General features: G+C 37.7%; 1 protein-coding gene across 3 annotated transcripts in view; it reads right to left on the bottom strand.

The window, feature by feature from the left end:
• PIEZO2 (piezo type mechanosensitive ion channel component 2) overlaps positions 1-24,084 on the bottom strand; it is a 319,421-nt gene that overhangs the window by 31,742 nt on the left and 263,595 nt on the right. For 2 of the 3 annotated variants that reach the window (XM_086609196.1, XM_086609197.1), the window contains exons 28-38: positions 22,974-23,217; positions 21,667-21,763; positions 19,700-19,859; positions 17,172-17,261; positions 15,292-15,413; positions 14,409-14,480; positions 10,399-10,502; positions 8,284-8,382; positions 5,717-5,825; positions 3,984-4,049; positions 499-665 (exon numbers count right to left, since the gene is read on the bottom strand). In XM_086609196.1, the coding sequence (XP_086465322.1) occupies positions 499-665; positions 3,984-4,049; positions 5,717-5,825; positions 8,284-8,382; positions 10,399-10,502; positions 14,409-14,480; positions 15,292-15,413; positions 17,172-17,261; positions 19,700-19,859; positions 21,667-21,763; positions 22,974-23,217 (1,330 nt within the window). The remainder of the gene's footprint in view (positions 1-498; positions 666-3,983; positions 4,050-5,716; positions 5,826-8,283; positions 8,383-10,398; positions 10,503-14,408; positions 14,481-15,291; positions 15,414-17,171; positions 17,262-19,699; positions 19,860-21,666; positions 21,764-22,973; positions 23,218-24,084) is intronic. The other variant, XM_086609198.1, reaches the window with a different exon arrangement.

Below are 24,084 nucleotides of genomic sequence, written 5' to 3'. Positions count from 1 at the left end.
TTGATAATAATGGGTTTTACTAACATATAACTAGTTTGTGGAGGACCACATAGCTTCATTGAGAGTGAAGAAAATTATGCCTCTATGTTGTCAGTCATTTCCAAGGCAAGCTAGTCTACAAAAAGACTGAAATACACAGACCGACGTAGTCTTTGAGCTGTTTAAAATACCACGCCTTCTCCTCTGTACTTGAATCTATCCTGTGCCCTCAAAATCACACTTTATCACAGGAGTGTTTCAGCCAAATCCTTATATCAACCTCTCAAAAATTATTTTTCGAATAATTTGTTCTGTGCCCAGATAATAAATCAAGTAATTTAATATTTATATATATACAAAAGAGCAAGCAGTAAAAGAGTCCAGACTTATTTTGAAGATGCACATATAAGTGAGATTTTTATAATTTTCCTCCTTAACACAGTGATCTGAAAAGACAACCTTTCATTTTTCACTGAGCTGGAAATGGATTTAGCAGACAAAAAAGACCAAAGGCGTTACCTTTTTAATCTCTCTGGTTAGCATACAACGCTCGATTCTCAGCACAGTGGAGATATCAATGTGTTCTCTTGAGATGGAATTAAGCCAAGCTGTAAAACTGTCTAGTGTTGCCAGGAAAAGCACCCAAGTGAACTTCAAGATATTAAATATCCTCTTGATGATGTTATCTAAGGGAGAGGAAAAGCAACAGAGAGGTAATGAGTGCAAATATTTTTCATTGTATTTCTGCTTGGAGTTAGATTCATTTTTCCTCTATTGTCTAATAATAACAATAATCCAGGCTGCAAGACCCTGTCATAGTAAGGAAAGTCTGAAGATGGCTGGAGGCCTTTTGGCTGTCTGGGCCATTTTCCTGCCTGTACGTCTAGGCTTATCATCTGGAATCCCTTTTCCACCCTGTAACTTCCTGGTCCTGCAATTGCTACTCATATAAACAGTCCTTGATTTCAGAGACACTCTATGCACAGGTCTGCAAATGGAACCCAAAGATCTGGGCATCTCCTGAGAGCTATTCAACATCCCCAGCTCCTGTGATCTCAAGAGCCACTCAGCCAGTGTGTTGAGCTGAACCCCTTACTGTATATTTACTTGTGCACATTTCTCTCTGCATAGTTTTCCTTTTGTGTTTGAGCCTTGCTTAGTTGAGTTTTAAAGTCTAATCTGTCTAAGCAGTCTTTGAATGTTTCCCAGTGTTCCAACCACCTAAACACACCTCTCTCTATTAACCATTTCCAAAGCCTCTTTTTTCTTAAATGGGCTGCGCTGTGTCATCAGGGATCTCAGATCAATCAGCCCAACTAGGACAAAGTACATAAATCATTTATAAAACATTACTGTTGCACTGTTTTGCAAAAACATTACACTTTTCCATGAGTAGGGCTTATGGGTTTATACCAACAACAGTAGTTTCATTTTGCTCAACACAGTTGTCTCAGGTTAATGTCTCATTTCAGTAATTCCTTTAGCATTAGCAACTGCATTTCTCACCCAAAAAGCAGCACTTTCAGTTTATTTTTCTTCCACTCACAAACATATACACCAGACTACAGTTCTTATATAGTGTTGCACAAATACAAAAAAATTGCTTTCTAACTAGCCAGTTCCAGAGCTAGTTGCCTCTGCTACGTTGCAAATCCCAGATCACTAGCTATAAAGATCAATTTTAGAGTAACCAGCCTAGAAATAATAGAAAACTGTCAGCAATCTGCCATGCAGGGACAAAATGATTGAAGAAGATACTAAGAAGCCAACCTATGTGCTAAGGCACGATGCTTTCAACAACCTCACTTCTTAGCTGTACCACAAGATGGCACGCAAAACTTTGTGGAGTGCACCTTCATCCGCTCCTTACAAAGAACGCAAAGGTGAAGCTGTAATAAAGCAAAAGATTTCCTATGGACGAACATGCACGTGTCTCTGGGTGTGCAGGCAGGGTTGTACGCACATACACGCGGAGAGAAACTAAGGAAAAAAACCATTAGTGGTGCATTGCTGTAAAGTGGACGCTGAAATTGCAGTACGTACCATTTACCTGAGCAATGTCATGGAACTGGTCTGGTGCGTCTGAACATAAGAGCATTTAGCTCCCTTCACTTGGTCATATAATTATTTCAATAGAGTTTTGCCCTTTTTTCCAGGCTTTTTCTATGCCGTCTAGAATTGGAGATATTTTATGATTCATCTACTGAAATTTTATTCATTCATATTTCAATGTTGGTGCAGGTCTTGAAGCTAAGGAAATCTTGCCATTGGAAATTAAATGCAAGGCTGTTCCTACTTCAAGAAGCATTCATTTCCTTCGAATTCCAGATAATATTGTGAATAGGTTAAAACAAAACATAGCACTCATACACAAAAATACACAACATATAAATACTCTTTCTTAAGCCACACTTTTCCTCTGTAAAACATCATTTCTGCTACTGACTTCAGAAGAATCACAGCTCTCAGGTTAAAATTATCTTTATTACTGACCACTGGCATGCCATAGCCTCACCACGGTGCTTCACTGAGCACTTCCGGTCTAATCTGAAAGGGCATTTTTCTCCCTGGGACGGAGGTGATTTAGTATACATTTTTAATGATGCTGTAGCTGTTCTGGCAGCTTTGCTATTCTCCAAAACTTTTTAAAAGTAATCTTTTGGGGATCGATTGCATCTAAATGTCTTCAAAAAGGGAAACATTTATTTTCTGCAGAGACTGTTATTCTAACTTAAAGGGTCAAATGCAGAGAAAGCTTCTCTCTGCCTGACAGTGTGAGATAGGATTTGATCTAAAGTTAATAATGATACTAATGCATCATTAACAATTACCATCTAATTTTTCCAACCATCATCTTTGACAAATTTTCCCTAGGAATGGTCAAAGTACTTCAAGGAAAATATAAAGCACTTTAAATCGAGTACTTCCAATATAAATTAATTATAAACCTCTTTCTCTTTCCCTAACTCCTGTGTAGCACAACAGCATTTCCCTAGGGATGCGCTTGAGTGATTCACTTCAGTGTTTTAACACAGGTAACTGCATCACCAGCAAGAAACAACCAAAAAAGCCCCCAAAACCCTACGAAAAAAAGCCCATAGCAGTGCAACTCATTCATTTGAGGCCACTGCTCTTGTGAGAAAGAAATGACATCTCCCGCATCCTTGTAATATCTTCTGCCCTGTGGCTCACTCAGGAATACAATTCTAACTGGAACTGCATGAATCAATTCTATATAGGGAAGAAAAATAGTTTTTTAAGACAAAGACTCACTCAATGTAAGCCATGATGAAAACTTACTGAATAGGAGAGTCTGTTTTCTTCTTTTACTTCAGTTAGAAACAAAGAGCCAAGCTAAGATTTATGATCTATTACAATTCTGTGTAGGAAAACTTTCAAAATGGGCAAGATCTTGCAAATTGCTGGCATTTCTTCCACTGTGCAGAGCATCCTTAAGTCTGATTATGAATGAGAACAGGTAAGATCAGGAAAATCTTGGGGTTTTTTTTAGGGGAGATTATTGCACCTTGCTGAATGAGTGAGTACCAGACAAAAGTGTTGTATTAACCTTGCTAAAACACACTGAATAAACACAAGGTCTTTGTGCTAATAATAACATTTCAGGCATCCAAAATCAATGGAGATTTGAACACAGGGCTGTATGCAATCAAGACTGGAAGCTAAGCTTAGGTGTAAGTGTTCTATAAGTCAAATACACAGCAAGTGATCAAGTCTGAGCCTGCAGGTGTATTTACTAAAGTGTGTAGAGAACGAGTGCAGTAGCTAATACTCCATGAGCAGAAGTTTCTATGCTCAGGATTTGTAAATTTGGCAATTGAAAATCTGAAAGTAGCTAGGAAGTTCTCACTGCACATGTCAGAGTGGATTTTGTGGCATTTACGCAAGCCTGGGATCATTGCAACGCCGTCTCTGCGATATGCTGCTTACGCCACCGGTCACAACTGCATTGTAACAACAGAGAAACCCTGTTTCTGCCTTTGTACCTGGTCCATCAGATTTCTTCTTGACAGGTTCCTCTTCACTGTCTTCACAGTCTGCGTCAGTACCACCTACTGAAAACAAGCAAAACAGTGAGCGTTACATCTATAGAAGTGCAAGTGTAAATGTCATTCAAGCCCAAAAATGTAACAGTTACTGAGCAGTAGTGACTGGTTCCTCAACCACCACTGTAACAGAAAGCACATTTCCATTTCTAAAGGACTCAAGTGAGGGCACAACCGTGTCAGCGAAGGTGTTCATGGATGACTGCCCCTCTCTTGTAATTCGCAGCGTCGTTTTCTTACTAGATAGGCTGCTGAGCAAGATCATCTCTTGGCGTAAACCAAGGCAACTTCTTAAGTCACACCGCTTCCACCTTCAGCAGCCCCACCTTCCCCTGACCCACACTTGAGCTCATTTCTTCAGTTTCTGCAAAGGGGAACCTGATCAGTGCTCTGATCTTCTGCCTCTGTAAACCTGAAGGAATTGAGTGGGACCTTCAGGTTGAAACAAAGCAGCAGAGTTGGTTTGAAACTACCATGTGCTTTTATTTTGGCCTGTAGCGGAAGAGTGACATAGAGTTGCAGGCAGAACTGAACGACAGACAAGTGACTCTCCTTCTATCTAATATCCAATAACTGCAGCTGCAGCTACAGCTTCAGCAGCAGCTGTCAAATTGTAAAGCTCCCTCTTTTTGATGGGTGAAGATGCCAAATGGAGGAAAGGTCCAGCTGATTCAGCCTGAATGGCCCCCCCTCTTCCTCATCTATAATGACCAGAAAAGCATCCGAATTTCTATTTTCTTTTCTTGTTTAAAAAAGTAGCAAAAGATTAAGAGATATGAATCACTTATAAAGTGATCTTTTTCAGAAGCATGAATGATTTTACAGTGCCAATAAAACACTAGTAACATTTGTATGTTTTCCTTCACTACCTGCTGAATTCACTGTGAATTTAGGGGTTCATTGACATTTGGGTTCCTCACTGAGTACAGCATGGAAAATGAAAAACATTTCTTGATATTCTTCCCATGTATCAACCCAAGCTTCTTTAAGGAACAGTATAGGAAACAGCCACAAAAAGAAATAATATGTGGCTATTTCATTGAATTTTTCTTACAGCTCCACTTGAACTACAGCTCTTCAGGAACCTCCTCATGAAATAGTTCTTCAACACAAAACGTAAGCCTGTCACACGCAAAACTTTCCCTGGGAATACATATGAATTTATCATCAAAACGAGAGACTTTGAGCAACCCTAGAAAAACCCGTAGAGTCAGATAAACCTTGGTATTTACACTCCCATATTCTGGAGAAATGCTACTAACTACCAGGTTATTTGCTTTATACAGTTTTGCCTTTACAGGGCTATGGATTTCACTCGCAAGTACTCCCACAGATGTTTTCATACAAGTGAACTTTTCTGCAATGTGCTGAGTCTTCCTATTTGGCAAAAGTTCTGGGTGCGTATCTTGCAACTTCATGGAAAACATGTATCTCCCCTCTTCTCCTTCATCTCCCTCAACGTGCACTGTGTAGAATGAAAGGACACAGCCTGTGGCTGGCCTTGTCATGGGCTGGGGCAGGGAGAGACAGACAGCCAAAGGCAAACTCATTTTTCCAGTTCCTAGCCAGAACCGAGAACACTTGCCCTCTAAAGCTCAGCTGCCTTTCACTACCAGGAACAATAGGCAGTCTAATTAACGCTACATTTTTGAAAAATACAGAAGTCTACCTACCATCCCCAGATCCTTTTCTCCTTTGCTTGTCTTTCCCAAAACCTTTCTTCTCTTTGCGTCTCTGTCGTAGTGCTGTTTTAGGGTCAGTAATCCAAGCCTGATAAACAAACTGGAAGGAACAAACTCATTTATTCCAAGGTTCTTCATGTTTTGAGAGTAAGCCATAGAATATGCCACAAGCAGGACTATACAGTTTGTGTAAATGCATTCAGATCTGCAGGGGTAAGGAAATATTTTGAATCCCAAATCAAACACCTTCCCTGCAGATCTGCTGAGCTTTCATGTGCTATTTTTGCAAGCATAAAACCAAATGTGAAAACACTTGTGGGTGAACCAAGTTTCATTAGAACCCACAAAAATTCATGCTCTGAATCTTGGGAATTAATACCCTGTTGTGCATATGAGCTACTTCACCTGAATCTCTCAATTTAATTCTGCATTTCTACTTTATCATTTTACAGGCAAGATGCAGAGTAATGGAAACTTTAAGAGAAAGTGCTGCAATCAACTAATTAAAGCATCAAAAGATGTAGTGATATCTTAGTACTGGCATTTGCGCTTGTACATTTTTCATACTCTAGGTAATTATTTTTCCCCTCTGCAGATCCCAGTGGAACATTTACAGATTTGCTGTCTATACACAGTCTCAAACCTGGCAGTCAGGAATTCCTCAAATTTCATCCTGATTTTGACAATGACTCCCTTTGTTGTTTCAGATAAGCCACTTATGAATCCTTCTGCTACTGTTTTTCCAGTTGTAAAATGAAGACAGTAATACTTACCTATATATACCAAGGGGATTTTATGGGGCCAAATCCTGCTCACAGCACTCACTCAGATCAACAAACTGTTGTTAATCTGTATGACTACATGAAGCATGGAATTGGACCAAAATATTTATAAATGGTACAGTAGTGGAAAAAAAAAAAAAGGCAAAAAAAGTTACCCAGAAGTAACTTTTTGAATAGTTCTGCTCAAGCTGTGAAGGAAGGTTACAGGGTAAAAAGCAGTTAACACTCATATCTTTTTTCTCTATAAGACATAAAATGTGAATAATGGAAACTAAAGTAACTGTATCTTCTCCACAAATCTTTAGGACAAAAATGTTCTGTTGTTCCTTTCACAGTTTTCATTGAAAAATGAAATAATCTTCAATTGGCACTGAATTCCCTTCTTTTTCTAAGCAACACAGGCTGGTAACAGATAGGGCAGAGAAGCACACAGATGCAGGCATGAGGGTGAAAATAAAGCACAGTAACAAAACAGCTCTATTAATTCACAAGACAAACATGCAGGCAATGACAACACCACACATGTATATCTCAGTAAAGCTGGAACTGCCCCTCACAGGACAGAATGGTAAAATTTCTAGTTGGCTTATTTATATTTTTAAAATTTGCATACACAAATTGCTTTGGAACACTAAAAGCAATTTTTTAAAACTGTCAAACTGCATTTAAATGAATTTAAAAGGCAAAAATACTTTTTTCTGTTTTGTGAATGTATACAACAATGGAGAGGAAATTATTTTGGTACTGCTGATAAGAAGGTCCTCTTCCAAATCTCTCAAGGTCTGTACATTTACTTTCATATGTCTGACTTGTTCAAAACAAGCACCACACAAGAAAATGTGTGGGATCAGAGGCACTGGTTTCCCTTTGCTTTGTAATAGGTGTTTTCTAATGAAGGTGACCCGGGGGAATGGTGATGCTGAAGTGAACTAAGACCATATTACTGAAAGTCAGAAACTGCCAACATCTGCTGTTGAACAGTTAGCTGAGAAACTGTACGCTAGCCACGGTCACAGTGTGAAAAAATGAAATTAGAGGTAAAAGGCAGACTTGGAAGAGGGTAGAAGATTAGAATGAAAAAAAGGCCATTTGATTAATAAATTTAATGTGATTACTTATACTAAGCAGTGGATATGTTAAGACCTGACTGGGTGCATACACACGTATTACTTTAGATTTTCACCACTGAATAAACTTCAAATGCAGTCTCTTTTACGCTTTGGAGCTGGAACGCTGAATTTGTAACGCTCACTCCCGACAAATATGATGTTACAGATACAAATGCAAAATGATACACAGTGCTCAAAGGTAGGAAATGCTAAATGTATTCAAGGAGGACAAGAAAGAAGATGCACAAATCTTTTTTATGATGGTGAAGGCCAGAAAAGTAGAGAACTAAAAAGGAGTTTGAGTAGAATGTGTATTTTACAAACCTGTTACCAGCTTTCTGAGATCAATTACAGTGTCTATAAGATACATGCAACTTGATGTGACCATCTTGTATAAGAGAATCAGAAGAAAATTAGCATTTGGGTCTGAATTTTCCCTCCAAGGTTGCACTTAAAAAAAGATAGATCACTTTTCTTATGGCTTGACCACTCCTAAACTATGAAATGTATTGCATTTACTAGGAATGAAGCTTTGACTGTCTTTTTTTTAAAAAAAAAATAAAAATCATTCATATAAGAAGGAAAATGCAGACGAGGACAGAGGTATACATTACATCAGAAACCATGGGATGGGTCACATACTGAGCACTCGCAAAATGTCAAGTACCTTTGCTGCTTTGATTAAATACTGAAGAATAGTTTTGGGTAGTTTAATGATAGACTTTGGCAAGGCTAAAATGGCTGAAGCAAATTTCCCAATAGCTCTCTACAAAGAAGGACAAAGCAAGAGCAATTAGTAGAAAACAAGAAAATATTAATAAAAAGAATCTACTGAATGACTGTATCTACATTATTAAGAAAAAATTTACATTCACAGACAACATGAAAAAGATGATTTGTGATGTTCACAATAAATTTCAGTACGATGATTTTTAATTGCCTGCATTCTCTAATAAATAAAATCTCCATGTTAACCCTTGAAATGACTATTGCACGCAATTTACACTAAAAGAAAAATCAACAATTAGAAATGACTCTTTAGGAGGCTCTGCAACAAAGTTCAATTTTCTAGTATTTTTAGTAAGACCATGTGCATGGTGACGGAAGGCGAATAAACTATGATAACCAAATGATGAATAAGCTTTTCATAAACGAAACCAATTTTCTGTTCTATAGAACTCCTCTCCTACATAAAGCCATCCAACATCTTCACGTGGCACATATTGCAAAACTGGCCACCTATATAGAACATCTGACCAGAATTTTGAAATGAAGATTGGATCCTCCATCCTCAAATTAATAGTTTCAGGACTGAGCTTTAAAAATTAAGAACAAACAAACAAAAAACCCCAAACCCAGAGTAAATGAAAGAATCTTATTAGCGTCTGACCTCAAGTTTAGAACTCTTTAAAATCTCAGTGCTTGGCATCAGCACATCTGAACAAAATGTTGTCACCAATTTTTTAAAAAATCAGCAGAAACAAGAATGCAAACTTTCCTCTATACCTGCATGAAAATCAGAAAGAAAAATGACCTAGAAATTCACATATTTTCATGGTCCAAGGTGAGTTAAATGCAAAATATACAAAATCTAGTGAAGATAGTAGAAAATAAAACTTACTTATCACATTATTTTTCACCCAGTTTAGTTTTGCCTTTTTTAAGGTTGTGAAAAAAATCTTTCCATGAATTTCCTGCATTACCATGCAGGCAGTTTAACAAATGTAATCAGTTGGTAATGTAATGTAAGTATATAAACTAAAGGCACATTGTATCAATGAATTAAATAAAATGTTTCCTCTTGTAATTCAGTAATGTCATCTGGGAAGCTTTGTTTGAAAGCCATTGGCATAAGGAAGAGAAGAACATAGAGGCAGTTTCTTGCTCTTGCTTGGGCTAGGCTTTCAGTAATGCACCAGTTTTGCAGTGATGTGAGCTTCCATCTGGATGGGAACACTCATTTCCAAGAAGCTAGCCGTTTGCTTAAGCTTTTAAAGTCACAGACCTGTGGTATTTCTGAATATTCTTGAACAAGTAAAACTTTAATCTTATGAAAATTAAAGCAATTCTATATGCATTATTATTTCACTAATTTCTTCACACAAGTTCTTCATTTAATACCTAGTGCTAACATCAACCAATCTGTATGTAGAAACCCAGTCAGGAAACTTCAGTTAAGTTTTTAACATTACAGTATCTTACTTCAACACAGTTTGTCACTTAAAATGCAAACATGTTAATTAACAATATCCTGACAAAGAAAGGAGACAAAGTGATGTGGTCTCCTTTTGTAATTTTAAATGTTAAGCTCTTTATAGCCCCAGGATATATTTCTCTGGTCCACTAGAATCAATAATTTTTTTTTAAAGTATGTATTCTTTTCAATGAAAAATCCCTTATTTGGGGGATCATTTCTTCATGGAATGATAACTTTTACTCAAAACCAGAGAATCACTGAAGCAATGTACTGCAGTGCCAAAGGCCAGTCAGTTTCCTCACTTGTCTTTACTGCAACACAGAAAAAATTAAATCTCAGATTATAAACCTTTGGTTTTGTATTTTTGTTTTCCTTAGGCCTAAGTGGATGAAGATATGATTTCACTTTAGTTCCTGTAGGAATTTGGAATGCTTAAAACAGGCAAACTTAAATTTTAAGTTGGCAAGAAATTTACTTTCCAAGTCCACTTTAGATGTACCAGCTGCTTTAATATATGTGCCTGTGTTATGAGAAGCCTACATTTTTTTCCAGATGTCAACTAGAAAGTAAATCACCATAAAATACCTGAAATGCAGATTTTTTCCGAGGCTCTTCCTCTTCTTTTTTCTCCTCTTCCTCTTCCTCTTCACTATCCGTCTCAAACAAATAATAATTTCCACTTCTGACCACTAAGTGAAACAAAATATTTTCTTATTTTTCTGCAAAGTTCTATTCTCAACTGCCCCAAGACCTATGAACAGCCAACCAGTCATTTAAAAATTCATAACCAGGAGAGGTGAAAACAGAGAAGAAGCAAGAGATGAAAAGGTCTCAGGCAATAGATCTGATGTTAGTCTGTGATACTTTGGGCATGAATGAGAACTATAAAAGAACTAAGGAAAACATCACCATGAGAAGAAAATGTAAAGAAAAAGCTTGAAGAACATCAAGTTACTAGGTTACGTTTTTTAGAAAAAAAATGGCAGTTATGTCTAAATTAATTGGGAACTGATTGTTATTTGAGGGAGTAAAAAAAGCCCAGCAGGTAAGTAAACGAATTTACATGAACAGTACCACTGGACAAAAAATACAGAACTTCTCTTTAAAATGCTGAGGCATCCTTTAAACTATAGAACGGGATGGTATTAGTAAATGCTTTCTTCAAACATTTAAGCTTTGATGAGGTAATGGAAAACCTTGGTTTGTTTAAAACAAATCACTTGGATTCTATTAACATGATTGCAAATGAGTTTCAATTTTTTGCCCATGGATTCAGAAAAATTCTGAAACCTTGATACAGTAAAGATGCACAGTGAATAAGCTAGGCCTTATATCCTTGAACAGAAGCAATGTTTTTATTTCTCAGATGGTAACAGGCCTACATGGACAAACAAGGGAAACAAAAGAAATGAAAAATAAGGAAATAAGCAAGAGACAAATCAAAATCACAGCATTACATTCAGCAGTGAAAACTGGTAAATAATTTCCACGTTTAAGCTGAAATACGTAAAGGAACAATTACTTATATGAAATGTCACACAATCTAGATATATGAAGCAATACATATTTATATTGAAAATTATATTTAACCCTCATTATAGGTTTCTGGAAAAGTAACAATTGCTTTAATTCAATCATACCTTGAACTCTACACAGATCCTCTGTGCACAGATGACCACATATAACTACCGTAGAAACCTCAGGGTAAGCACACTGTGACATTTGCCAGAACTCTATGGGATCATAACTTCGGCATCTAAAACTCCCTCACAAAGGGAATTTTGTGTCTCATGTGCTTAGTTATGACTTTTAACATCAATGAACACCCTGCAGAGGGACAGAGAGTCCACTCCAGCAGTTCTAATTGCTGAACTGAGGTGAAAAGGAAGTTTGGAAATTCCTTGGATCAAGCAAATTAGTTATTTGGTAGAGGGACTTCAAAGAATGCCCATTTAAAATGCATTAAAGAGATGATTGCGTTTTAAAAGCCAGTAGTCTGCAGTTCTTTTTCATAAAAAGGTATCTTGTAGTCAGCAACAGCACTTGTCCATACAGAAGATCAGCAGGATAAGGTCTGAAATCTAGAGGAAACCTCTACTGCAGCGCAGTTCCTTAAAGGCTCAGAGTAGCACCCAGTCAGACTTGGAATGCCTAAGCTGGCAGAAAACAAATCTACAATGATCTCCCTCCAAAATTTTTAGGTTAAACTGTATCTGAGGGGACACTATAAGGTAGCAGTTATGTCTCTTTTACATCTAAAGAGGGAGGTATGATTGAATAGCAATAATGCATTCTTGCACACATCATAATGGAGTAACAAGTGTGTTAGTCATCTACAGGGATTACTAAAAAGACCAAATTTTGCCAGTAAGATAATTCATGGCCAGACTGGACTTGGGGGACTCCTCTCCTACTGTAAAATGTGACTTTCTCCTACTGAGAAAAGGGACTTGCAGGCTTTCCTTGTAGGATGAGCTGGAGGAGGTAGAAGGGGAGCCATGCAGGAGAAGTCAGCATAATCTCATCATCTGCCTGTGCCCAGAGGGAAAGAGATCCTCAGGACAGCTGTGAACACAATCTTTTGCACTACGTCAGACACAACTCTGTGCCCCAGGAGAAGCTGAGGACCTTGAAGTATGTGGCCCTAACTCCTGCTGATCTTTGTAGGGCTCCATAAGTAATACACAAGCACAGGAGGAACTATACCTCCTTGCAAGGCAGAGCGTGAGTGAGCATCAATGAGGAAACCCTCACTGATGTTTCCCGTCTGTTCTACTCAGACTCAAATTCATGACTGTGTTTTAATTCCTATGATGTACAAACTGAGATACCTCTCTCTACAATAAAATTATAACAAGTGGTATAAAAATAACAATAAAAATCTAAATTAAACATCGGAATCAGCATAAAACTTCAAGCTTAAGCAACTTCGACATATACATATATACAGCCACAGCCACAAACCCATTTATTGAAATGAATAACCATATGCAGCAGAACGCTGCAGTCACAGCACAGAGTTTCAAAAGGATAGATGGGGAATATCAGTCTATTTCCATTTTGTATGCCTGTGAACACCTACCACCAGTGGCATGTTTCTGTGAGTGTGGCCACAAGCCACATGGCAGGCAAACACTGTTTGCAGGATCAGGGTCTGTGATGTTTCCCACAAGGTTTTGCATTATTGCAGTAAATAATTTCAAGAATGCTCACTGTTTAAATACCAAAATGCAAGTTGCCACTTAAGAACATTAAATAATGAGGGTGAAATAAGTAAAAGCCAAAGTCAATGTCTCTCTTTGAGCAGTTGTTCTTACTACAAAACTAGTGGTGAATAAACAAGAGACCATATCCCATTCCTTCAAAATCACTGTAGCTTGAAATTCTACAGTAAAAACTTGCAAATTATAGTTTTGATCTGTTTTATCATTGTTGTTCTCAATGACACTACAGGGCAAGAAGCTTATTTTCTTAAGACTTTTGAAAAGGAATAGGTCTCTCTAAAGTGGCAGTGTGCCCTTTAGAAAAATAAAAACAGAGGCACAGTTTACTTGTGACTTGATAGAAATAAGCATATGATATTCTCTTAAATGCTGTTGGCAATTATATATGCTAGAGTTATAAATAAATACACATAGGTAAATGAAGCAGTATGCAGATGTGTAAAAGTATTACTTGGAGTAACTCTTTTAAGCTAAATGACCAGGCACAATATAAACATTCATATTTAATTCTGATTAGTGCTATTCACTTGAATATTTTTAAATCTTCAGAGGTTATTTAATAACTTGTGTCCAATTTCCTTCAACAAAGATCCAATGGAAGGATATCTGATTTGAGATTGCAGTCTACTCAGCTTTCTTGTTTTACCCAATCCATAACGTAGGGAAGAACTCTATCGTATGCCTGGACTGAGCTACAAACAAATTAAAATATCATAATGCAACAATGATATGAGTGATACAGGCTAAAAATTTCTTGTGCACAAGGCTGAACATATTTTTGCTTTCAGATAAACACAAAATAACAAATAACTGATATCAACAGTACATTCAAGTGGGATCAGAGATACTCAGCTGAGCTCTACACAGCCTAGTCCTGGGAATAGTCTTCCGGTCTTACTGTGGTACTCAGATTTCTACAGCTGATAGCAGAATGACTGATGGACCATAAAAAAAGATGTATAATGTGTATATATGAAAAAGAAAGTATGACTAATCTTAGAACACATTGGCAAACCTTCACCTCACATTTTTAAATATATTGTGCTTTGCAGTAGGGGGGAGTTGAGACTTTTGAGGACAAAATAGATTCTTTTTGGCACATGTTTATCTGATCTGGTATTTTTCTGAGAATGCCCAAAGTATCATGAGCTAGCTATGTTTCCAACACACAGATGTTCAAAATATGGTTAAACTCACTCCTTAAAGATTTTGAAGTAGAAATCATTGTTGAAAAAAACCCCAAACAAGCCTTCTATCAAGTCACAATCATAAAATCAGGCATAAAACAAATAGGTCATGGGAATGCCTTCATTCTGGTCAAGGATATAAGGGTTAAATCCACATATTTGTAAGATGATTGAGAAAACCTACTGGAAGCATGATCAACCCAAGGCCGCCACCACAGCTTTTTTTTGCCCTTGGCTTTCTCTTTGTCTGCTTCTCCTAAAATAAAATATGTCCAAATATTAATTTTACAAAATGAGAAACATGTTTCTTAAACTGATTAATAATTTTTATTTTCTCTCAAAAGAGCTAAAATTTCATGAGCACATCGGATGTCAGATCTACTGAATACATTCAATACTAAAAACATTCAGAAGAATGACCACTAAGCAGAAATACTCTGGTTTACGCAGCAGTTAAAACAGCATTCTACTCTAAAATAGCTAAAAAGTTCAGATTTGTGTTTAAAATATACAGTCATAGCTGACTAATTTTAAGAAGAAAATATTTTCCCTCCTCTCGAATCCCCTTACATTTCAGGCTCCAAAAATTTTAAATCCAGTAAGTGCTGATCCCAAGCCAGTGCTAGAAATGTGGCACTGCATAGGTATAATTTCATCTGTTCCCATGTCTTAAACAACATTTAAAAGTACAGAAACATTTCAGTGACTGAAAAAACCTCACAGCATCCAGAAAACGTTGCTGGAAAAATGTAGATGCTACCTATTTGTAACACTGTGGTTTATAGATAATGACTTTGTTCAAAACAAACCTCTGTTGCTACTCGGCTCTTTGCCAACTGCCTGATGTTAACCAAAAGTAACCTCAAATAAAACCATTTTACCTAAATATTCTTGTGGTACAAAATCCCAGATTTTTTTGGTTGAATCAAGCTCCAAACTAACACTCAGCTGACAACCTTGTTACATGCTGACAGTTTTGAAGAACAATTTATCACTTGTCCAACTGTTAGGTCTATTAGGTCCTTAGCACTCAACAGCAATTACGGTACAACAATAGCTAATGGTACCTTCGTCATCTTCTTCAGAAACCTTGCGAATCTCCGGCCCCTCTGAGGACTCCTGGGTCATGCTTAGCATCCTCTCTTTACCCTTTTTGTATTTTTGCTGCCTGGCTTTGATACGATCCATTCTAGCAAAAGGAAGACTCTTATTAGACTCATGTCTTTACCCTTTTTGACCCACCCTTAAAAACAAGTGTTAAACACACCCATACACACATACATAGTCCAACATTTCCAAAGGAAATATCCATTCCACGTTGTCATTAATCCTGCCTTTAAACATAAGGAGTTAAATGTCTCTGAAGGGACTGGCCGGAAGGGTCAAGCCTAGATGTTCACTCACTGGTCAGTGAGAGCTGGGTTGCCTCCTATAACATACTCCTCCTCAACTCTCTTATTGTCATTTAAAAATTAAAGAATTGCTGTCAGGAGCTAAAACACAGTAAATGAAGTTCTGAGAAAAAAAGGAATTCTGCCTAGCGCAGTGGTTTTCCTGAAACTTGGCACTTTGAATCAGGGATGTGGCTGTTCCCGCCCTATTTGTGCTACATCTTCACCCCTTAAGCTCTCATTTGCCCCACATGTATATACATATCTGGAAATACAGAAGACTTAAACTGGTTCAGTTTTGAACAGATGTAAACAAGCTTTCAATTCTCCTTCTCGCAATCTTGTAAAGTTAGCACAATCTGGTCTTTCACAGTTTGAAAAACAGTAGTTAAAAAAAAATTGAAATCCACAGGAATAAGTTCTTTCAATACAACTGGATTAGAAGCAAATAATTCATGAATTTCAGTGATCAAAATGCACTTAAATGCATTTATTAATCTGTTAATTTGTTATGGAAGAAAAGAGGGAAAAAAACTCTTTCATTTCAGCTACTTGGTATTATTCAGTAGATGATTAGATTTCTTTCCCTATCATTCATCTGCTGCTGAAGTCACACTATGTCAGTCAGGACAATGTTATTGCTCAAAACTTCTGACTGTGCTGACAGCTCTCTTCTTCTTAACCAGCCTAAATCATATGAAGTACTGATGCATATTACTGAATGAAACAAAACAAGCACTCTCTACCGTTGAAGTCAGACATCCTGCAAATATAACCTAGTAATTTTTAGAGAAACAAAGATTAGCTTGGGCATATTGCAAGCCTTATCACCTCCTTGATCTTAAACTCTGCAGAATCAACAGAAAAGAATGATTTCCAGGACAGGTACATCCTTTCAATTGGGATAAGACTGATTTAAGTGCAGAGCAGTGCCAGCAACAGCCCAATACATCACCTGGTGGGAAACCCCAGGTGTGTAGGTAGGGAGCACGGTCCCTGCAGCCTTCTCATGCTTCTTCAGTCACACAGGTGTGGAAGAAGCTGTCAGGAGTGGGCTTTGACATATAGTTAGGAAGCAGTTATGGCTTTTCATGCATGGTAGTGGATGAGCTTTGAAAGCTTTCTGCAGTTAATAAAGAAGCATGCTGGCTGCACCCAACAGAAAGCGGAGTGGCTTATTTGCTGCATAAAGAGAAAGAATCTCCAGGCCAGTTAAGCTGAATGCAAATATTTTCAGTGCAAGTAAACATATGTATTTTGCGCTCAAACATTAGAAGAGGTACCACAAATGAAACGGAAGCAACAGGCATGCAGCAAATTGCGCCAGATTCTGCAGTATGTTGTCTTTTTGGAAAAGATGACTCTAACCCTATGTAATATTGGAATACCTAAGATCTCTAAATGCCCAGAGAACAATTCTTGTAATAGCAAAATCATACTTCAAACCCTTATCAGCATTTCTAGAAAAGAAGGTGCTAGATAAGTATTAACAATCAGTGAAATACATGCAGATGTATATGTGTGTGTACATATACATAAATACATTGAATACATACTGTCTTTTCAGTTGATCCATTGATTTTTTTTCCTCTTCAATTCTTGCCTTTACAGCCTTGACAATTGTAGCCTGGAAAAGCTCAGCACCCCTACAGCAGAAATGGGGGCAGAAGAAAGGAAAAAAAGGAGCTTCCTTCTAAGTTTCCTTTATGCCAGCTCATCACAGAGAACTCTGTATTCCCTCTGTACATGTCCTCATCTGCATAAAACAAAACTAATCCAAAGCCTGAAACAAATAATCAGTTACTTCAGAATACTAGTCTGTTTACAGTCAGTCATTTCAAGATCTGGGGCCAGACACTGTGATCCCTCCTCACAGGGAGTTCCTCTAGCAGCTGTTCAAGGAATTCAGTTTCTAGTCCTCAATAACATAGAACACGTGTTGGTTCAGGGTTGAGTTAGGACTTCTTACACACCTCCAGGATTTGATCTTTATAGTCATTTCAGCATTATAATCATCTTGCCCCTCTGCCTCAGCCCCCTGGAAGTTTTGAGCAAAGTCCAGCTTTATCCAGGGCCTTGATGAGCATAGCTTCAGCTTCACTTTTACCTTCTGAACACCACAGTGCTTTTAATCTGATGACACAAATCCTTGGGCAAGTATTTGGTGTGCCAAAAGAATATGGCTTCTAATCCTCTTTCAATTAGAAATGTAATTGACTCATTGATTTGGGTGTCCAGATCACGTCTTGGCCATTCTTCATTATTCACTCATCAGCTCTTGAAGACGCTCAAAGAGCCTCAAAGCCTCTCTCAAAGAAGTAGCACAGATTTAAAACCTTTTTTTTTGTCAGGAACTCAGTAAGAACAGCTATAGTTTCAGAAGTCTACTTCTAATTAAGTTTTCAACCATATTTTCTGTTAATCATTCTCCCATGTAATATGCAGGATAACCACAACTACACTTTTTCAAAGGAGTACAATCAAGACTTGTCATCATTATTGTCCCAAAGTACAGTAAAGGACAACAAAGACGGACATGTTCTCCTTAGCAACTTGATCACTCCTAAATTCTTATCGTTTACTGAAAATCGTTGCTGGATCCTCATCATTATTGTTTGAATCACAATTTAATCTTATTTAGGTGAGGTATTTGTATTTCACAACATTAACTTTAACTAGAAGACAGGCTCAGACCATGCTGTCTGAATCCAAACCTGACCTCCATTGTCCATGTAAATTCAAAGCTTGGATTTTAGCAAGGCAAGCAGCTAACTAAAGAAATTAATTATATCACTCTAATTACATTACACTCCTTCTTGTAGTATCTTGGCACTTCCTGGTCATGAATACATTTAACTGTATAAAGCTCCTGACATAGGCCAGTATGTCTCCACTGCTGCTGCTGGAGAACTCAAGCCTGGGTAGGTTCAGTAACTTCTCAAAAGACACAAAGCTGGAAGTAGGAACCAAACGTTTTTTTCAACCCAGCCCAGTGTCCTTTACATGAGCCTGTTCTTACCTTCTGGATGCAAACTTTCCCATTTAGGAGGCATTTTGATACTCATGATTTTGCTTTGTGTTATTTTCACCGTGAACACAGCGTAAAAAAAAAACTACAAAAAGGTGATATCCAGAAATCTTCGGCATCAGCAGTGAAATTCACCCAAAGCAAAAGTCTGAGAGAGGCAATATGGGATGGAGGTATAGATCTTTCGGTAGCCCTGTTTACAGTGGTGAATTTTGTTCAGTATGGACAGCTAAAAATGTCCCCTTTTAAAAGAAATTCCTGGAGGGAGAAGAAGAGGAAGACAAAAATACTTCCTTTCAGGACATGCAAGCCAAATTTTGCCTTCCAATACAGACAGAAATCAATGTCCATATGTTTTTTTTTTGGGAAAAAACAACACAATACATTTAATTCAATATTGATAAAAGTTCCTTAGAAATCTTACTGAAATTAAAACCAGAATTCCATTCCTGATCTGCCTTCTTATTAAAAAACAGAAAAATGGTTGTGATAGTGATAGTTATGAGGGGACATCTGTGTGAAAGTGTAAGTAGCAGGCCCAAAGAGGCCCATATTTCCTTGCCACATCTAGTCAGTGTTCAATGATGTGACACTTCCCGAGTGTCTTCCTGATGGTCTTTCTGAGCCAGATGTCATAACTTTCCTGTATTTTTCCTCATGTGACATTTTTGAGTCATGATTTCTAAGGCCCATTGTCTCAAACAGGTTCTGATAAAAGAGTGCTTTTTTTCCAACGCTTAGAAACTCTGGCATTCACTCTCATACATACTGATGTTGAGAGAATGCTGCAACACACGTCAACTTTCACAGCTTTTAATAAGGGCTACGAGAGCAGCAGATGGTGTTTGGTAGGAAAGATGGTTTAATTTCTGTCAGATTCTCAACTGATTTGTTTTCTCACGCGTGCTTTGTCAGCGTTGGGTTTGCAATTATGAATTTGGCATGGATTGTTTAAACCCATGTTAAAGGACTCTTTTAGTACTACCTATCATAAACAAGCAATTACCATAGTCACAAGAGACTTGTTTCATTTAATTTTTTAAAATTTTATGTTACCTTGATGCTAGGATCTGAGAAGCTTTTATATCTGCAACCACATGCAGGAAGTAGTAACTCATGAAGACTCTTCTTTGCAGCAGCAGGAAGGCAAAACATATACTGTCCCAAATGATTCCTGCTTCTCCACTGGGCAGTTTACAATCTAGATTGTTGGTTGCTGGAAAAAGACACCATCAGCATAAGGACTGTTGTATTAAGTATTCCTTTATAATGTTTAATCAATAATCTTAGCCTTTAAGATTATTTGAATTGAGGTACTTTAATTCGATTTTTCTTAAGAAAACTGGCATGCCTATCCATTTGAAGGACACCATATTTTCTCTTACAGGAAACAGGAAAGCTTCCAACAATGTTATATTCCATGAAAACTGGGAATTCACCAAAAGTGAACCATTTGCAAACAAAGTCACTCTCTCCTACTAAGTAATTGAAAACAAAGAACAGGAAAAAAGTATTTTTTGCTAGCCTGAAATATTTGATTTCAGTATTTTCTAAAATGGCATGTTTCCATTTTTTTTCATTCTGAAGTTTTTTTTTGGTCTCATTTTTCTATTAAGAATACTATCAACATGAGAAAGAAGTGTTTTATTTTTGTCAAAATAATTTTTTCACTGCCACCACCTAATATTTTTATTTTTCCTCTCCACAACTCAGTTCAATGTTTCTTTCCATCGCATAAGAGAAAAAATATTTGAAACCACAAAACTGCTTCCTTTGGGGTAGGAGGAGACAGGCAGAGAGGAAATCCCATTCCTCTTACCTCTAGATTTTGGCTTTGGCTATTTCTTTCTTTCTTTCTTTCTTCATTCTCTAAAATACTCTTGGGGATATTAAAAAATTAAAACTGTGCTTTGTGGAGCTAAACTATAAACTAAACGGCCTATGCTGCCCTTTAGAAGAGAGTAGAAGGACACAAGGGACAGACTCTGGCTCAAAACTGCCTTTACGACCCAGCAAGCCAGCCTAACAGGCTTGGAAGGTCAAACTCCAAGAGCTTCAAAGCCTGCTGTGCCCATCTCCTCAGGAGTCAGAAACCTGTGTCTAAGTTGATGTTGCTGCTCAAAAAGTTTTGGATAATACATGAACTACTTGAGCACCGTTTATCTTGTGAATCTGCATCTTTGTATTTCCCTTCTGTTCTCCTGCTCCTTACTTACCTATTAGGAACAGACACGAAGACAGGATTTCAGAAATTTGCTGCAGACTCACTAGGATAAAACAGTTCTTTAAATTCAGCAAAAAAAACACTGAAAAAATTCAAGGGTTTTAAAACTGTCAATCCAGGATATCAGGACAAAATGGAGCCAAATTAATAGCTCACTGAGAGGTGAAGTGTCTTGCTCTCCATACTTCATTCCTCCCTTCTCTCACCTCCATCCACATACACTATCCACTCCCCCCTTGTTATCACCACAAACATGAGAATAAATGTAAAATATAAAATTGCCTAAACTCGCTATGCCTGCAAAAAATTACTGCTCTTATACTGGCTTAGCCTCCTGCCACTTCAGGCAGCTGAACTGGTTTACCCTTTGAACAACTGAACTTAAGACTGGGCACACAGGGAGGAGTGGGAGTCTGCAGCTGGGAAAAGGTGCCCTCTCCTTGCAGTGATGGTGAGCTGACAATTTAGCTCAAGTCATGCAGGGAATCCATACTCTCAAGTGTTGCATCACTCATGTATACAGGGAAACAGTGTTAAGTGCTGGTATCACCAAATTGTTCATTTATAGCAAATGCTGGTTGTATGTATGTGCAGGGGTGCTGACAGTTGTCTCAGTATATGTATCTCCTTTGCTTCTACAAAATATTTTTAATAATCTGTCTTGCTAGGCAAAATAGGAACAAGTTGTATCAACTGAACTTGCAGGTATGATATTTTTGCAAGCTAATATGTCAGGTAGAAGATTTTGAAGGTGATTCTTTATGAAGAAAATTATGAAGAAAAACTGAGCTATACTTACGAATACGGTAGCCTTTAACTGTACAAGCCAGGCTAAATGCCTGAATCAACCAGCAACTATTCTTAATTAATGATTCAATGTAGCCACACGCTCCTATCTGGAATGTAAAAGAACAGTTTCGTATAACAAAACACAGCAGAAAGAAAGATAAGAAAAGTATTGCACCTCTTTACATCACATGAAAATATTGTGACTGCCATTGGCTGTATTATATCTCATTAATAAAACAGAGATTAGAAAAAAGACTCTCTTTACCAGTGACACCTATGACTTTTAAATAGCAAGAATTCATTCTTTTGATTATCAGTGAGATAGGAGGTATGTGGGTTTTATTTGTGCTTTTTCAGAGAAAGTGATATGTCTGGCACATGATGCAACGTGACAGCTAAGCAACTTTTATAAATCACTGACTTAATCTTGCAAACATACATGGACGAGCTTAACACATGCGTAGCTCCACTGAATTCCCAAGCATAAAATGAAGCACATATGTAAGCATTTAGAACATTTGCAAATTCAAACCACCCATAAATCAATTTTATTTCAGTACAGTGACTTATAAAAATGAAAAAAAGAAAAATGTCTGCTTTTTTCAGTCCAGCACTAAAAATGTTCAAAGCTAAAAAGAAATTGCCAGGAATAAATCTAAATTTATGTTTCAAAAAGATTTAAGTTACTGGCTTGTCTCAATCACCTATCAGTGGCACTGTAAGAATCTGCTCTAAAGAGTTAATTAATGTAAGAAAACCTTTAATATTTTGCAGGATTTTGACATTTAATTTAAAAACACATCTGTTCTCACCTGAGTTTCACACTAGTTCTAAAGGAAACAGGAATGTAGTCTGTAATTTTGTAGTCAATTTCACTAATTACATTACATCACACCACAACTGCATCTAGTACTAGGCTTGAAATTTCTAGTTTTAAATAAAAGATTTAATTAAATGTGCACTAATTGTTGACGGCATGACTAATCTTGCACTTCTTACTCATTTCTCATTCCACTGAGATTTTTCACAAGACTTCTAAGGAGAGCCTTTACTAGGCAAAGAAACCAGAACCTGGCCCTTTGAAAATAGCTTGTGAGCTTTCACAGAGCCCAACTGAATACAAGGGTACACATTTTCCTATAATGTGTATGCATTACCATTCCCTGAATATGCACGTGCAGTTTCTGAATTCAAATGGAGCCTGCTTTGTACTTACAGGAGCCTGTGGTCCTGAAAAAGATTTTTAATGACCACTCAAAGCACTGTGCACACTTCAGTGAAACCATAGTGCTGAGGGTAAAGGCAGCAGCTACTTACCGAGAGGATGTTCTTCATTGTGATCACGAAGACATTGTAGGCAATCAGCCAGTCCCAGTAACGCAGAATGCTCCTGATGGGCTTCAGCAACAAATCTCCACCAAACAGAAGGAAATAAAAGCAGGCTACCAAGTAGCCCATGCAGAATATGCTGATCCTCGTGGTTCCCGTTATGAAGATTATAGTAAGCACAAACCAGAAGAGGTAACTAAATATTATCACCTTATACATGTCTAAGTAGGACCTGGAAGTAAAAGAAGGAGAAAAAGTTACTATTTTCTGAGGACAGTGATACATTTCCTCTAACTGTGCTACTGGCTGACACTTGTGCTAAGGTCTGCTGAGCATTCTCATCCCACTTCAGCATTTGGGTGTCTGCTTAAGGCAAACACCAAGGTCAATGGGTCTACCTCGTGCATGGGTCTGCCTGGCTGATACTCAACTCTAGCTCATTCATGTGCATAAGCACCTTGCAGTACTCAGTCAAAGCACTTTGCATCACGCAGGATCGAGCCTCGTACCATGAAAACGTGCTCACCAAACTTCATGATAGAGTGACATTATCTGGCAAGGCTACATATGCAATTTAAAAGCTATCTGAGATCATCTTTTAAGAAGTCTGATCAATACTATAGCAGATTTCTTCAGTACGAGGGTGGTAAGACTTCGGAATAAATCGCCCAGAGAAGTTGTGTATGCCCCCTCCCTGGAGGTGTTCAAAGCCAGGTTGGACGGAGCCTTGAGTAGCCTGATCTAGTTGAGAGGCATCCCTGCCCATGACAGGGAGGTTGGATTAGATGATCTCTAAGGTCCCTTCCAGCCTATGCCATTCTATGATTCTATGATCTATCTTCAAAAGCCATCTACAGTACTCCACTGCAAACAATTCTGTATTTATTGATGACTACTAGAGAATTCAGTCTGGTTAAAAGCCTAGTTTTCAAAGACAGCTGCTAAAAATGTATTTCTCCAATGGAGATCAACCATAAAAGTTTTTAGGGGTAAAAAGTTTCTGCAGAACATAAACGTGATAGAATTCACTGAAACATTTGCCAGGAAGCTACGAGACATAGCTATCTGAAATCAGCCTGGCCCACAGTGGGAAAGAGTG

The sequence above is a fragment of the Tauraco erythrolophus genome, chromosome 3 (genome assembly GCF_009769465.1).
Source record: "Tauraco erythrolophus isolate bTauEry1 chromosome 3, bTauEry1.pri, whole genome shotgun sequence".
Classification (NCBI taxonomy): Eukaryota; Metazoa; Chordata; class Aves; order Musophagiformes; family Musophagidae; genus Tauraco; species Tauraco erythrolophus.
The sequence above is the reverse complement of the archived record's forward strand: the minus strand, read 5'-3'. Positions and strand labels throughout refer to the sequence as shown.